General features: G+C 39.0%; 2 protein-coding genes across 3 annotated transcripts in view; one reads left to right on the forward strand and one right to left on the reverse strand.

Moving 5' to 3' along the window:
- Positions 1–5,265, reverse strand: part of ddhd2 (DDHD domain containing 2) — a 12,146-nt gene extending 6,881 nt beyond the window's left edge. For both annotated transcript variants that reach the window (XM_025053263.1, XM_025053262.1), the window contains exons 1-8: positions 5,000–5,265; positions 4,759–4,869; positions 3,959–4,101; positions 2,472–2,664; positions 959–1,146; positions 520–609; positions 256–376; positions 72–161 (exon numbers count right to left, since the gene is read on the reverse strand). In XM_025053263.1, coding sequence (XP_024909031.1) covers positions 72–161; positions 256–376; positions 520–609; positions 959–1,146; positions 2,472–2,664; positions 3,959–4,072 — 796 coding nt within the window. In that variant the 5' untranslated portion in view covers positions 4,073–4,101; positions 4,759–4,869; positions 5,000–5,265. The remainder of the gene's footprint in view (positions 1–71; positions 162–255; positions 377–519; positions 610–958; positions 1,147–2,471; positions 2,665–3,958; positions 4,102–4,758; positions 4,870–4,999) is intronic.
- Positions 5,266–7,104: 1,839 nt separating this feature from the next.
- LOC103398201 (clustered mitochondria protein homolog) overlaps positions 7,105–14,122 on the forward strand; it is a 13,416-nt gene continuing 6,398 nt past the window's right edge. The window contains exons 1-14 of the mRNA XM_025053361.1: positions 7,105–7,531; positions 8,929–9,038; positions 9,187–9,358; positions 9,790–9,927; positions 10,311–10,459; positions 10,581–10,735; positions 10,832–10,954; positions 11,434–11,560; positions 11,656–11,748; positions 11,871–12,037; positions 12,523–12,702; positions 12,800–13,240; positions 13,334–13,407; positions 13,518–13,630. Of these exons, the coding sequence (XP_024909129.1) occupies positions 7,483–7,531; positions 8,929–9,038; positions 9,187–9,358; positions 9,790–9,927; positions 10,311–10,459; positions 10,581–10,735; positions 10,832–10,954; positions 11,434–11,560; positions 11,656–11,748; positions 11,871–12,037; positions 12,523–12,702; positions 12,800–13,240; positions 13,334–13,407; positions 13,518–13,630 (2,091 nt within the window). The 5' untranslated portion in view covers positions 7,105–7,482. The remainder of the gene's footprint in view (positions 7,532–8,928; positions 9,039–9,186; positions 9,359–9,789; positions 9,928–10,310; positions 10,460–10,580; positions 10,736–10,831; positions 10,955–11,433; positions 11,561–11,655; positions 11,749–11,870; positions 12,038–12,522; positions 12,703–12,799; positions 13,241–13,333; positions 13,408–13,517; positions 13,631–14,122) is intronic.

The raw sequence follows: 14,122 nt of genomic DNA on the forward strand, positions 1-14,122 counted from the left end.
CACACACACACACACACGCACACACACACACACACACACACAAACACACACACACACAAACACACACCTACCACACTGTATGATGGATCTGAAACGCAGGTCACACGCAGGACCAATGCCGTGCACCATGAAGACCAGGTGGTCCACTTTTTCTGGTTCACCTGTGAACACAGATATGCACTGAGCAAATACAGTTGACTGTATACTACTGTAATAGTTCACTGTATGAGAAAGAATGAGAGAAAGAACACATACCATCTGGTATTTCTACAAAAATGTTATCAATGCCTCTCTTGACTGTCCGAGGTCGAGTCTGCTCCGAGGGTGAGGTCATCCACTCATCCTGCAATCCAACTGGCTGATACTGCATAATCAGCTGCGCAGGAAGATGTAGGGGCAGAAAAGCATGTTAATTTTTTTTTAAATATTTTTTTATTTTTAATGTAGTAAACTGTGATGCTGTGTTGCTGTGTCTATAATTATAATATAAAATGTCAAATAAATAAAATCATGCCTTACTTTGGGATTGTGTAAAATAACAGTCTCTCCAGTAGGAAAGTCCAGTTTTCTCTTCCATTCGTCCAAAGTCACTGCTATCATGTAAGCCTCCTTTAAAAGGGGAGAAGGAAGGATGTGAGAAGACCAGGCTGACTTAGAAGTGTTAGTGAGTACTGGCAGAAATGGAGGAGGAATCCGGTCATTTTCCAACACAAAGCACTGTTGGCGTGGCCACAGAATTTTTTCAAGAGGAAAACAGCAAATTTGATCTAATCTATACTCTAGGTTTAAAAAAAGAATCACTTTTGTCCTTAAAACATGTTTAAAATATCATTATGAGTGCAATGCAAAATGGAATTATGCCATTAGACAGCAGTTTGAGGAACTGGCTCAGTTTCTTCAAAATAAAATAAAAGTTAAAAATGGCTAAACTTCAAAATACAAGATCCCACTTCAATACCTCTAAACGATTGCTGAAGTCTTCAGGGTAAGGCATGAACTTTGTGTCCTTATCTCCTTTATAGAACCAGGTACAACGGCGAACTTCAGTGGGAGCCTGCTGCCAATACACAGCGTATCGCTTCCTTTCTTTGACATGGACATCATACCGCTCTCCATCTACAGCAACCACCCTTTTCTCCACCCCTGCTGTAAGGTAAACATGCACAATACATATGGATCTTTATCACTTTAAATTGTTTGTATCTGCAGCCAACAGGTGCGGACTAGGACTGAGTAAATGATGAGGTTGCTCTTGCTCAGAGTTGCTCAGAGTCTTGCTCAGAGTCACTGCAGTTGGTTTAATCTGACCAGAGACAAGACAAACTACCAACAAAAGACTTGAGTGTAAAACAATGAACAAAACTTGTAGTTTAGGTCAGCTGCAAAAAAACTGCAAGCTGCAAACCGAAATCCATAAAAATGAGTGGTTGATATGTATACACAAAATAAAAAGATTTAACCTAGAGCGTGTTGCTCATATTTGTCAAATAATATGTGTCCTACACATTTGGTGATGGATCCACATCTGAATTTAATGGTTTTTAATTACCCTGCAAAATAGGAGAATGGACACAATGAGGAATAAAATGCAGTACTGCTAAATATGTTTGTTCTACGAGTTCTTCTTGGTTCTGGACAATGAGTTAAATCAAAGTATAAATCAATAACAATAAAAAACTTGTGAAGAAGTAACTTGTCATCTCTGACTTAAACTTATCTGAATGTCTGTGTGGTTCTGCTACAGCAGTTTCTTTTAGTCGTGCCTGTTGTTGCTCACAGACTGAAGCAAATGTTACATAAACTTACACAGGAATGTGCTCACCATTCTGTCTCACTTTGATGGGACCTGGGTTGTACAAGTAGAACGAGGGGTTTCATTTTTATGGTGTTTGGTTAATAATAAATAATAAATAAAAAATACCTGATGTTTATGAGTAATTCTGATTTATTCTTTTCACATTAAGTAAATTTTGCATTTGGACTTAACACCCAAAAAAGGACTGAAATTTTATGACCGGTGCTGAGTCATTGCATCATTTACTGCTTATTTTGGTAATGATAGCTCTGGGCAAGCGATAATCTGGCCTTTGAACAAAAGGTGGTTTAAAAAAAGCCAGATCGGTGTTAAAGGACTAAGTACATTTCTATCCTTTTTGTCTTCATAGGTTTCTGGTTATCCTGTTTTCTTCATGTGTATGCCCAGAGCAGGTCCTGGGACCAAATATTAGTATTTCTCATTACTATTGATATTTTCATTTACTCTTACTATCAGACATCTACATATTTGTCTAAATCCATACATTCATTTCTTTTTCTCTTCTGGTGGGGTTATTTAAAATCAAGGCAAAAGTATTTTGTCTTTGTTTTTTCAGCAACACAAACTAAATGTATTTTATTCAACAGACTTCATACATTGCACTGCTTTCCTAATTTCTACTAAACCTCCCACAAAATTAACAAAACACCCTTACCTGTGTTGCAGGTTCTCTCGAGTTTGTCAGAGTCTTCTCGGCTAAAAGGAAACCAGGAGGTGTTGTCATCTGCCCGTCGACAGTAGAACCAGTGGGGCTGCACTTCTTGGTACGGAGCTGGAACTGACTCCATGTCAAGTATCTCAAAGGAGGACGCGGAAGACGGAGAGGCCCCGTCAACCACAGGTGGCGGCTTAAGAAAAATGATTCCAGCGTAAAGTCAATAGGTTAAATCAATATTTCTTCATTGCATCAACAGAATCCCCAGAATTAAACCCTGAAGCTGCCTTCTTTAGAACGCCGCACTGCAGCTTCCAGAACTAGCAAGTCTGAGAAAAATCTGCCAGCCTAAAATCAACAATGAACAATCAGACCGAAAAAGGGTCAATTCTCCTCTTGTTTAGGAGCACAAAGTCCATATTATTCTTTTCTTCTCTACCAGCTGCCACAGATCTTTCCTAATTATAATGTAAACTTATATGTCCACCAGGTCAGATGCCAAAACAGTTTTAGAGGTAAAATATTTACTTGAATACTTCTAAAAGTGACATATGAGGCACAACAAACAAACTAGCAATTATATTTACAGTCTAGGGCGCAACAACATGAAAAGCATTGAGAAAACTTGCCCAAAATAAAAGCTAGTGGGTTTCTTTAGGTTAATTCCTGTGTTTGTGTGCACAGCTCAATGACTATGATTCACAGCAGTGACAGACTGTACATTTACTATGTTATGAAAACTTTTCCATTCTTTAACCATTTTATGAACTTTAATCTTGGTTTAAGATCAAAGCAACTTGTCATACAAAGACATCATCTCATCACTACCATAATATGTACATCCAGCATTTTAGTATCATTCTTTTACATATATGGTTCTCAGTTAGTGGACAAAATGATCAACTCATGACATCAGCTGATCATGACAAAGCCAACATACAGAAACAACTGACAATTTAAACATACATTCAAAACTATTATTAAATAATCTGTCATAAGAAGGATGACAATTATGACCATGTCTCTCATTCATTAGACTAAGTATTTGTAGCAGTTTCAGTAACAACTAAACGTACAATGCCATGTGCTCCTTAAGAACAAAATTACTTACAGAGAACAAAGCTCAAACATCAACAACATAAATTACATCATGTCAATGGTTTCTTTCAGTTTATCACCAAAGCCCACTCTATGCGTTAAGGCTGTCCTACATGCTTAGCTCTGGTGATGTTAAAATTATTATTTCTTATATTACTTGTTCATATTTTAAAGAGATGGGGCCTGTAGGTTTGCGTAATTACGCCTTTTTGACTTTGTTGACGAAGCTCATCTGTGCTCCCTTTATGGAATAATTGTAAAAAGTAAAATAATCATTTTATTACAGCCAGAGCTGTACAAAATCTGTCCTCTGATTGGATACAACACAAACATTTTGTTTAGACAGAATGTCTTACCCACACACAAAAGAAATTAACATTAGACTTTACCTGGTTCTCAGGTAGTTTCTCTGCAGACACAGTCTCAGTAGGGTTGTCCACGATGTTGTTGATGTCGGGGGAAGCCTGAGACAGACTCCCCTCCTTACTGGGAGTGGATGACATTAGCCCAGATCCAATCCCTCAGCTCTGACCTGGACGAAAGCAAACAGCTGATCTGCAAGGTCATCACATTACAATCACAACCGTGGTGATAAATGTTAATGAGCAGTAAACACTACACAATAAAAGGATGTCAGCACTTCGTAATCCCAGGAGCGCCTGATGAAAATGAACCAGCCATAGACCGCTACAATTTCACACTCTTGTGCAACACAGTGTCTTAGGGTACGTTTAAAAGGGAATTAGAAAGTAGAGAGTTATGACTTCAAGACATGTCATATATGGCATGTCGTGACATTGGCAAATTAACTTACAATTTCAACAAGTAAAACTGTCTTCTTGGTTCACAAATGATTTAGATGTGTAGCTGTGATCCTTTGGCAATCTCGTATCTCTTTTAACCATTTTCCCCTGAATTGCACACTCCAACTGTCTGACTGATTCAACATTCAGTAAAACTCAGTCTCAAAAAAGTCACTACACAGACATATAATGTAAGTTTCAGCTGAAAAAAACAATGACATTCTTGACAACGTGTTTACAGTGTTTATTTGTTAGGACACGGTAAACACGAAAGAGGCTAAAGGCGGTTGAATGAGTTAGGGCTGACAGATAAAGGCTGTCAGAAGCGGTTCTTTATTCTTCTATTGACTCGTCTTTCTAACAGCCGCTCTTTAACTTACACTCACCTGTATCGTCACATCCGTGGCGAAGTTTCTAACGAGCATTTGTCTTCGTTGTTGTTTTGTTTTTTTAGCTTTCACTGTAGCTAGCTTTGCGTTAGCCACACGGACAGCTTCCTATCAAATGTCACAGTAGAGTGTCGTAGGGAAAACGATTATTGCATAACTTACGTAAGCAAATAAAAAGATACACTCACAACAAATAGAAGAGGCTACCATTTAACACACTGGTTTTCATTTGTCATACCCGATATGCAGGCTTCTCGCGAAATGGAGGTAAGGACGGTGTCCGTTAGCATCCAGATATAAGATTGACTAGATAAATGTTTAGTAAATATCTTATATTTTCTATTCATTGCGACACAGAGTGAATAGCGGTTGCATTGCAAAAAACATCCCTGGATAAATGCAATTGAAATAAACTTTATATAAATACGGATTATAAAAGGCGTATAAAACGAGGAGCATGGAACGCAACACGACACTCCACAACATCACCAGTCCAACGCCCCCTGTTACGTCATTATTTTGTTCTATAAGCTGCTGCCAAAAAAAGACACTAAATATCCATTTGACTAAAGTAAAGTTATCAGCACAGGATAGTAACACGATAAATAAACTAACTAAAAATGCAAAATAATAATTTAAATAATCTCACGTTATTGGCTTCACATTAAATCACTGAACTACAGTATGTGTATGTTATAATTCAATGATAACAAGAATCATAACAATGTTGTGAAGACGCACCCTAAAGAAAGATATTGTGTGGTCAGATGAGACCAATGTGTTTACTGTGTCATTTGTGTGTGTTAATGCTATATACTTAAAAATAAATAATAATAAAGAAATAATAATAAAGAAAAGTTTATACACAGAGGGGAAACTTATAGCAGGCGACCTTATCCTTATTGTTGAGTATTTAACTTACAAACATCAGTATTTGGTAATAACTTTGTGGCCTCCACCTACTCGGCCTAACCCATAAACGTCAGTGCTTAGTTTAGACAGCAGTATTCCCAGGTATGTGAGAAATGTGAACCTACTGGATGTAGGCCTCACAACAATCAGAGGACAATCCCATCACAAGGCACATACACGCCCTTTTCACCTACATTTGACTTCTACCCTGATTGATTGACATGCAGTTGAAAATTGGTGAGCATGCCCTTTGCATCTATGCGCATCTGTGTAAATAAAGATGTTAACGATGCAACATGATTACAAGAATTTGACATGTGCTTCTTGATGAGTATGTAGATGTGTATTTTTCATTCCATTAAATCTCTATTTTGTATTTATTATTAGATCTTAGCAATAAAAAACAAAAAGATCCAATAAAACATTCAGTGTTTAAGGCTATTTATTAGTTTAATAGCTGCCAACACCTTCATGAATGTCCTCTTCATTACTGAATATTGTCGTGATCTTTAATAAAAACAAACATTTAATTATGTGACATTTAAGTTAGAGACTCATTGTTTAAGTCCAGGTCTAAGTCCAAGTCACCCAAATGCTTTTGATTGAGTTAATTTCCCACAGAAGGAAAATAGAGTACTCAATTTCTTGTCAAGTCACCTGGTCTTCAAGTTATATTTCCATAATCCTGAGCAGAGATGTGCTGTTTGAATTGGTGAGGGCTTGGATGGGCAAAATTTTAGTTCATTATTTTAATGTTTTTTTTTTCTGTTTATCTATAAAACATTTTAAGTTCATTAAGTCCATTCAGTTAGTCAAGACTATTGCTGTTTAACATAATAATTTACATTTTTACACCCAAATCTAGGAAAACTATCAGCATTGGGCGTGAACAAAAGTATTTTGTAAATAGTTCATCAACACTTTGGTGGGACATGTCCCAAGTGTTTATTCTAAAATCTACACCCATGAAGGAGACATCAGGGTTCGTTGACCTTATAGTACAGCAACACTTTGTGTTTATAAAAGAAGAAAACACCTTTTATATGTCCTTATTGGTATTGTAAGGTATGAGTACACTTTCTTATCCAAGATTATTTTGTAATCAGTTTGGATATTTCTTTACCAGAGATCAGGACAGATAGATTCCTATGATCTCTACTATGAGTTTAATTTTAACATTTCTTTTTAAATAATTCAGTTTGTTTATTCTGTAAATTAAATAATTCAAGTGATGATCTGAATTATCTGCAGTTTTTTTTTTCTTTTGTATAAAAGCACTTGAAAACAATTATATTTTCTTAACAAACCAGTTTTAGACAAGGGGCAATTGTCTAACTTTGCTCAGACCACAACCAAAACAGAGTCTGCCTGCTTAATTTTTAACTTTCTTTCATGGCTTTATAGAGTGGGGTAGGGTGGGAGACAAGGGGGAGGAGGAGCAAAACATGTCATGGGAAGGAAGAATAAGTAGAGCTACAAGTTACGCTTGAGACACACCCAGTCCAACAAAGTGGGAGAGACATGCAGAGAGTAATGAGACTGTGTGGAGCAATAAGAGGGTGTGGTTTTTTACGCAGGGAGAGCAGATAAGCTGAGTTTGCCTTGTGAAGAGGGGCAGGAGTTCTAATCCTGAACAGGCATAGCCACTTCACTTTCACTCTGCTGGGATCACAAACAATCCAGCTGCTGGTTCCTGCTCACCCTGTCTTACGCTTCTCTTGTGTAAACGTTGAAGTGAAAATTACTAAGAAGGGAAGAAAAACCTATAGAAGACAGAAGTGGAAAAGTTAACAAGTACAACTCGCAGCCATGAAGGACAAAATGAGGAGAGGCGGGGGAAGGAATCCGGCCAAAAGTGGTAAGAAATCTTCTTTTCTTCTTTACTCCCTCTCTGCCTCTCTTCCTTCCTTTACATCTGGTGCCTCCCTCACTGGAGAATGTGGGGAGGGTGGGATATTTAGCACAGTACTGCTGCTCTGAGCTTGGCTTCTGCTGCTCTGTCACACCACATTTTCTCTCCACATTTTCTGCTCAGCACTTTATACTTTTACTTTTTCAGTTCATTTCCTCGCAGTCAGTGCTACAATCAAAATGCTATTATAAACGTCAAAAACATAACTTGATGAAAAAAAAAATCTATGTTTAACCAGGCCACGCTGCCTGTTACAGCTGCTTCAGATTGTCTCACAGTACACATCTCCAAATTGTTAATTCTTTAAACAGTCTTTTATCATTTACCTCCCTTTATTGAGGCTCATTTGATTTGATTACTGTGGTGAAATGTTTAACAGCCAACCTGATGTAAATCACTAGATACAGTGGGGTGATTCACTCTTTACACCAGTTCTAAGAAACTAATCTGAATGCACCAGGCTCCCTGATGATAAAACGACAACTGTATTCCGCTTTGAAAAGGAATTCTGTCTGATTCTTCTGCGCATGCCAACTTCAGAAATCAGTTCCAAAAATGATTGGCAGGAGTAAAAAAGTACTCTGAAGTAGTAGGGCAGTAGCCTGTGTGGAGAAAAGGATGTACTCCAAGCTTGGAGGAGGGGCCCTAGTTCAGCCAATCAGAAACAAAGAAGGTGCTTTCTGGGTGTTTTCCAGTGGTAAAGTGGTCCCAGATTGACAGCAAGAGCAGGGGATTTACTGGAGGGTGAACTATAACCCCAAAAAGACCAGTGCAAAATGAATTTTCCTATGTTCATGTGGTGCATGAATGTATGCATCCTTCCACTCATGCCGGGAGCTGCTGATACACCCACCTGCCGAGCCATATGTTTGTTAGTTTGTGAGTTGTACAATTCTGCTGTCTAAACATACCAGGTACTGGGTGTGGTTGTCCCTTCACCCTAAGATGACATAGGGGCCAATGGGCAAATTCAACAGGTTCAGTCACACTGCAGGTTGAGGAACACGTTGGGTCCTGCTCTCCTGCTGTTCCTGCAAAGTCTGTTCAAAGAGGGACACACCCCACTTTCTGTTTCTTCTACATGAACTCCCTGTTAGCCTCAGGCTCTTTCTCTCACACAAGGACATACAATTTCTAATTGGATGAGTGACAGATCTTAGTCTGATAAGTCTTGATCATTAGTTCACAGTTTGTATACGTTTTTTATAAGAGCTTTAGCTTTTTGCTCTGTAACAAAGAGCTTCTCCTGCAGGAAAGACGAGAAAAGCAGCTGACTTGTCTATTTTTGGGAACGTGAGATTATGCCTACTTACTTTTATCCCTCTAATTTCCTCTTCGAATAGATATAATGAGCAGGGCTGGGGAAAAGAATGTTGTTGGAATAAAGCAAGAAGACGACACATCATTTGCAGTGAAGATTCAAGGAGCAGGAGTTGAGCCTTTTGAGCTGCAGGTAAAAGAACAAAAATTCAGAAAGCAAAGTATTACTTTTTAATGTTTCTTGTGTTTCAGTGACTTCCATTGTTATGTAGCTTCCTAAATTTTCTTGCAACAGTTTACAGATGTGCTATTTTCTTTCTTTCTTTTTTTGTGTGGTGTAGGTACATGGATTTTGGCTTGTACAAGACACTCTTATGAACCTGCTTTCGAAGAATGAGGTGTTCCCCCGTTCAAGCTTGTCTCTGTCGTTCGCGGGAAGTATTCTGGATCCCCTCGCAGAACTGCAAAACTTCAAGGGCTTAAAACAGGGTGCAGTCATTCGACTTGTGGAAGGTAGAGAAACGGAAACCTTATTATACTATATTAAGATTTAAGCCAAGGTATATTGTGAAATTATGTGCACAAATTCAGTTTGTTTAAAAGATTGGGATCTCTATATATCTGGATCTCTGATAGTTTAATCTATGTTATCATCTTATTCCTTCTTCCCAAACAAGTCTTTGAGGGCATAGTAAAAAAGTGACTCACCTCTGTTGAGTCATCCAAACACTTGTGTACGGGCAGAGATTTATGATTGTAGATGTTAAAAGTGTACACAGGTAATGACTCAGTTCCTCACCTTATCCCTTTATGAGATAAATTTGTCAGTACTTAAAGAGCATACCACCACAGGCTTGTGGTAATTTCCTCACACTTCATGTTAACACATCACAATAACATTTCTTTAAAATCTAATTTCATTCTTTTTTGCATTTTTGTCTCAGAGCCATACACTTCCTGTTCTGCCAAAGTCCACCTGGCTCGTATCCTGGAGCTGCTGCTAGCATCTGGACCTCAGGATGCCCTCAGAGAAGGACGGTCACCCAGCCTTTTGGAAACACTCACACATGTGCCGACACCAGGTAAACACACACCAAAACACAAACACAAATTAGTCGATGCGTCGCAAGACAGCATCAAAAGCAGAACGGTATTGAGGAGGCAGGCTAGAGCTAGTCTGAAGTGTTTCACATGATTTATTTATCTTTCAACTGTTGGCTGCTCCATTTGTCAACAGACAGTCAAAGAAAACAAGCATGTTTACCTTTAATCAGGTGACGGGAGAAGATGGAGGAGAAGTGAGATGACATAAAATACATCCTCCATACAAGTTGATGTACTGATGAATGCATGATGGTTTTAGAATAGAATGATAAAGATGTGTGAACATTAAAATAATTGTTCACTGAAAACGTCCACTGAAACCATTAACTTGTCTCTCTTTTACTTATTGTCACTGGTGCAGACTTGACAAATGGAAAAAGCCTTAAACGTTCTCTGAGCAACACAAAAACAGAGTCCAACTACCAGGATGGAGGACCTCCAGAGTACCTTCTCCCTGGTTCCACTGAAAGACCACTCATGGCCCTGCTGCCAGCCAGCTCCCAGCCAGAGGTACAGGCTGTAAATATTTATTCAAATATATTTTACCGTTGTGCTATAAAAAAAGACACTGAGAAAGTTGTCTATTCCCCAATACTACTTCTTAATGAAACGTCCTCTCTGATGTCAACAGGTCCCAAGTTACTTAAAAGACCTGTGTCTCAGCTGCTGGAATCCTCCTCCAGGACACAGGAAGCTGCAGGGAGACTTCCTGTACATCTCTGTGGTTACCACAGAGGGACGGAGGTGTGAGATCACATCTTGTCCCAAAGGTTTCTTCCTCAACAGGTAGGAGAGTCAGAGCATAGGGTTTGATTAAACTACACACAGTTACTAACTTAACAAACTGTTTGAATATTTTCTCATATGCTCCTGTTTTCCCAGATCTACAGAAGATGTCTTTGATCCCCGTCCTGTCCAGTCTTCTACAGCGTTTCATTGTCTTACTGATCTACTGTGTCTCATCAGTCCTGCTTTCAAAAAAACCCTCTCTGCACTTAAAAACAGGTAATGGTTATTACCCCAGAGTGCATCGAAGAAGAATAACATTTACCACATCATACCAGAATAGCCACAATGAATATTTAGTTAGTTTTAGTATACAGGAGTTTAAAAGTTTTTTATTCTCTTAGACACATAACGCATAAAATCTGAAACCATTACAAAGACATTCTCATCTCATATTTTTGTTTATGGACAAACTATTTTATGACTTACAATAATAAGTCTGTTAGTTTATCCAGCCCCTCTGCCTGTGGGTTTCTTCTTTTTCTTAGTAACCAACCACTCTAAATAAATAAGCACACCACCATACATTTCCAGTGGCACATCAAAAATAATGACAGAGATTTTGTTGTACAGTTCTACTATTCATTTATTTTTTTTTAGTAACTAGAAATTCTTGTTTTATGTACTTAAATTTGAATCATGTTAACTGGTTATCAAAGTAAATGCTACTAATGTTCTTATTTTACTTTCTCTTCCAGGTCTCAGTTGCCAACAGTGGAGGTGATGCCAACTCCGTACCACACGATGACTTGGCTTGGACCATCATGTGCCACACACAAAAACACCTTTAGCAGACTGGGAGTTGATGAGCAGACAGCACGACAGGTTCAAAAGAAACTCTGCTACTGTCTAATGTTGATAGGGGAATTTAATCAAATGAAATATGCCATCATGGATTTGTTTTGTTTTTTTATGTTTAGACTCCAGACTGGAATGAGGAGTTACAAGCAGCCAGAGATCTTCCTCAGGGCAATCTGGAGGAGAGGCTGCTCAGAGACAGAGCTCTGCTCGAGGTAACAATAAAAGCTGTCATCGTGATCTGAGCAACAACAGCAGGACATTTGTCATCTTAGTTCCTGTTCTTTGTCACTCAGTTTTCCCTCTCCATACTGTTTTGTTTTGTTTTTTTGCTTAGGTAAACAGTGGGTTTGTGAGGACTGTCATGCAAGCAGCAGAGGCCGTTATTGACGGTTTTGTGGAGCCAGTAAATGGAAACCCAGATGAACCGGCCTTCCTTTGGGGAGGTCTGTTCATGAGCCAGGGGGCAGCAAATGCAACGTTTGGAGGAGAAAGAGGCAGGAGGTAAAAAAAAAAAAAAAAAAAATGTGCAGAAACATGAACATCAAGAGAGACATGGCAGAACCGTCAGGATAGGCTAAGCTAATGCTGGTGAGTCTGCACCTCCATCAAAATTGTGACAAAACCCTAACCACACACTTTTTGAAAGAGACACCACACATTTAAAATATATATATATATATATACACACACAATTGACCTTACCTTATTCTAAAATCTACATCAGGGTTGGACAATCTGCCATTCCAATAGCAGCACACCTGACTTGGCTCTATTAATCAACTGATCTGAGTCTTGAGACAGCTGATTGGTCAATTAGTGTGTTCTGTACACTTACATCTGTCCATGGTTGGCACTGTAGTGTTTAGATTAAAGAGAAGAAAGATTCTTATGTAGGAAATGGTTTTATAATCTGCTGTGTCCTAAAGATTTTTATTTCACTTTAAGAATGTCATATTTCGTTCATATTTAAATTCTTCTACTTTCAGGGCAGCGCAGAGACTGGAACTTAAAACAGTACAAGTTTACAGTGACTCAGAGGGCCTGCAGGGGCTCCACACACTCCCTACAGCCATTGTGGACTACAGAGGGGTGCGCTTGTCTGCACAGGGTCTGGCCCCAGGCTTGGAAGGCTCAGAGCCGGACAAGGAATCTTCCCCTGCTGCGAGGTAGCGCTTTGGACTGGCATAACAACTTTATTAGACTGTTTTTTTTTCTTGAGGTGATTTGTGCTGACCCCGTCCTTGATTTTATTTGTCCTAACAGAGGTCTGTTGTACGGCATAAATGCAGGACCCCAGGAATCCCCCTGTCGCAGACAATTGCTGGGGCTCCTGGCTCAAGCTGCCAAGTCTCTTTGTATACAGAAAAATGTTGTTGTGGCACCCAACGGTCACTCTGTGCCACTGTTCACCTCAGTGGATGCACAAGGACTGGTGGGAGCCGACAGAAGGTTGTACATCCTGGATGTGTTCAGGAGTTTCCCAGCAGATGCAAATTTCTGTCCAGAGGCAGAGACAGAAGGTCAGACAGTCAATAATGAAAAAGAGCAGAAGAACGAAACCTGTGAAGAGGATGAAGAGAAGGACGGTGGTGTAAAAGAAGGGTGGCCAAAGGGTTATCACACAGATGTGGGGCTACCCAGGAGCTTCCCCCACAGTCTCTGTAGACTGAGGCCAGAGCTGGTGCATGCTTTCATACAGTACAAGTGAGTAAAATATTTCAAATGTACTTCTGTTCCCATGAGACAATTTTTAAACACAATGTTTCTTTTGGTTTTTCTCCCACTTGTTTTTTATAGACACCATCAGTTCACACAGATTGTAAAGGACAAATTAGAAGACAATGGAGGTTTGGAAGAATGTGCAACAGCTTGTAAGAAGTACTCGAGTATCTCCATCCAAGTCATGACCTAAATACATAAACAAATCTAGTACTTTGACAAAATACTAATTATAATAACACTTTTTTTTTAATCTGTGCAGCTGACTCCAGATCTACAGAGGCACTACGAGTTGCATGTAAAGAAGTGGGCTCAGTCAGTGACATCATCTTTGAGATGCGCTTCAATCCAAACGTCTTTTGTCCAGGTATCCACCCAAGGCATTAGCAGCATAAATACTCATGAGAAGTGTCGTTGAAAAAGTAAAACCCGAAACCAAATTACAAACCTAATTAACCTTCTTTTCTTGTTGTCAAAATATCAATACAGTCAATAGAACGAGCCTGACCCACTTTTTTAGGGTCCACAGCGGTAATTTACGCAATGCACTCTCTTCCTAGAACAAGCCTTTTTTCAAACAACTCTGCTAATGTCTTATATAATAAACTGGCATGTGTCTACAAAATTCATGTTTCCTTAACAAAACAGAACAGGGGAAGTGTACAAAGAACATTTTCTTTGAGATTAAAGCTTATTTTAGTCATTCAGGAGCAGCGAGAACAAGAGCAGGATCATATGTAAAAACTAAAACAAGATGAAGGATTTAAAGGTACTGTAGACAGGAAGGCTGAATCAGCTGCAGACCTTAAATGGGACACACTAGAAGTTGAGATCGTTCACTTTCATTTTTGCGATGCATTTTATGTC

This window comes from Cynoglossus semilaevis, chromosome Z (genome assembly GCF_000523025.1).
Source record: "Cynoglossus semilaevis isolate Cse_v1.0 chromosome Z, Cse_v1.0, whole genome shotgun sequence".
Taxonomy (NCBI): domain Eukaryota; kingdom Metazoa; phylum Chordata; class Actinopteri; order Pleuronectiformes; family Cynoglossidae; genus Cynoglossus; species Cynoglossus semilaevis.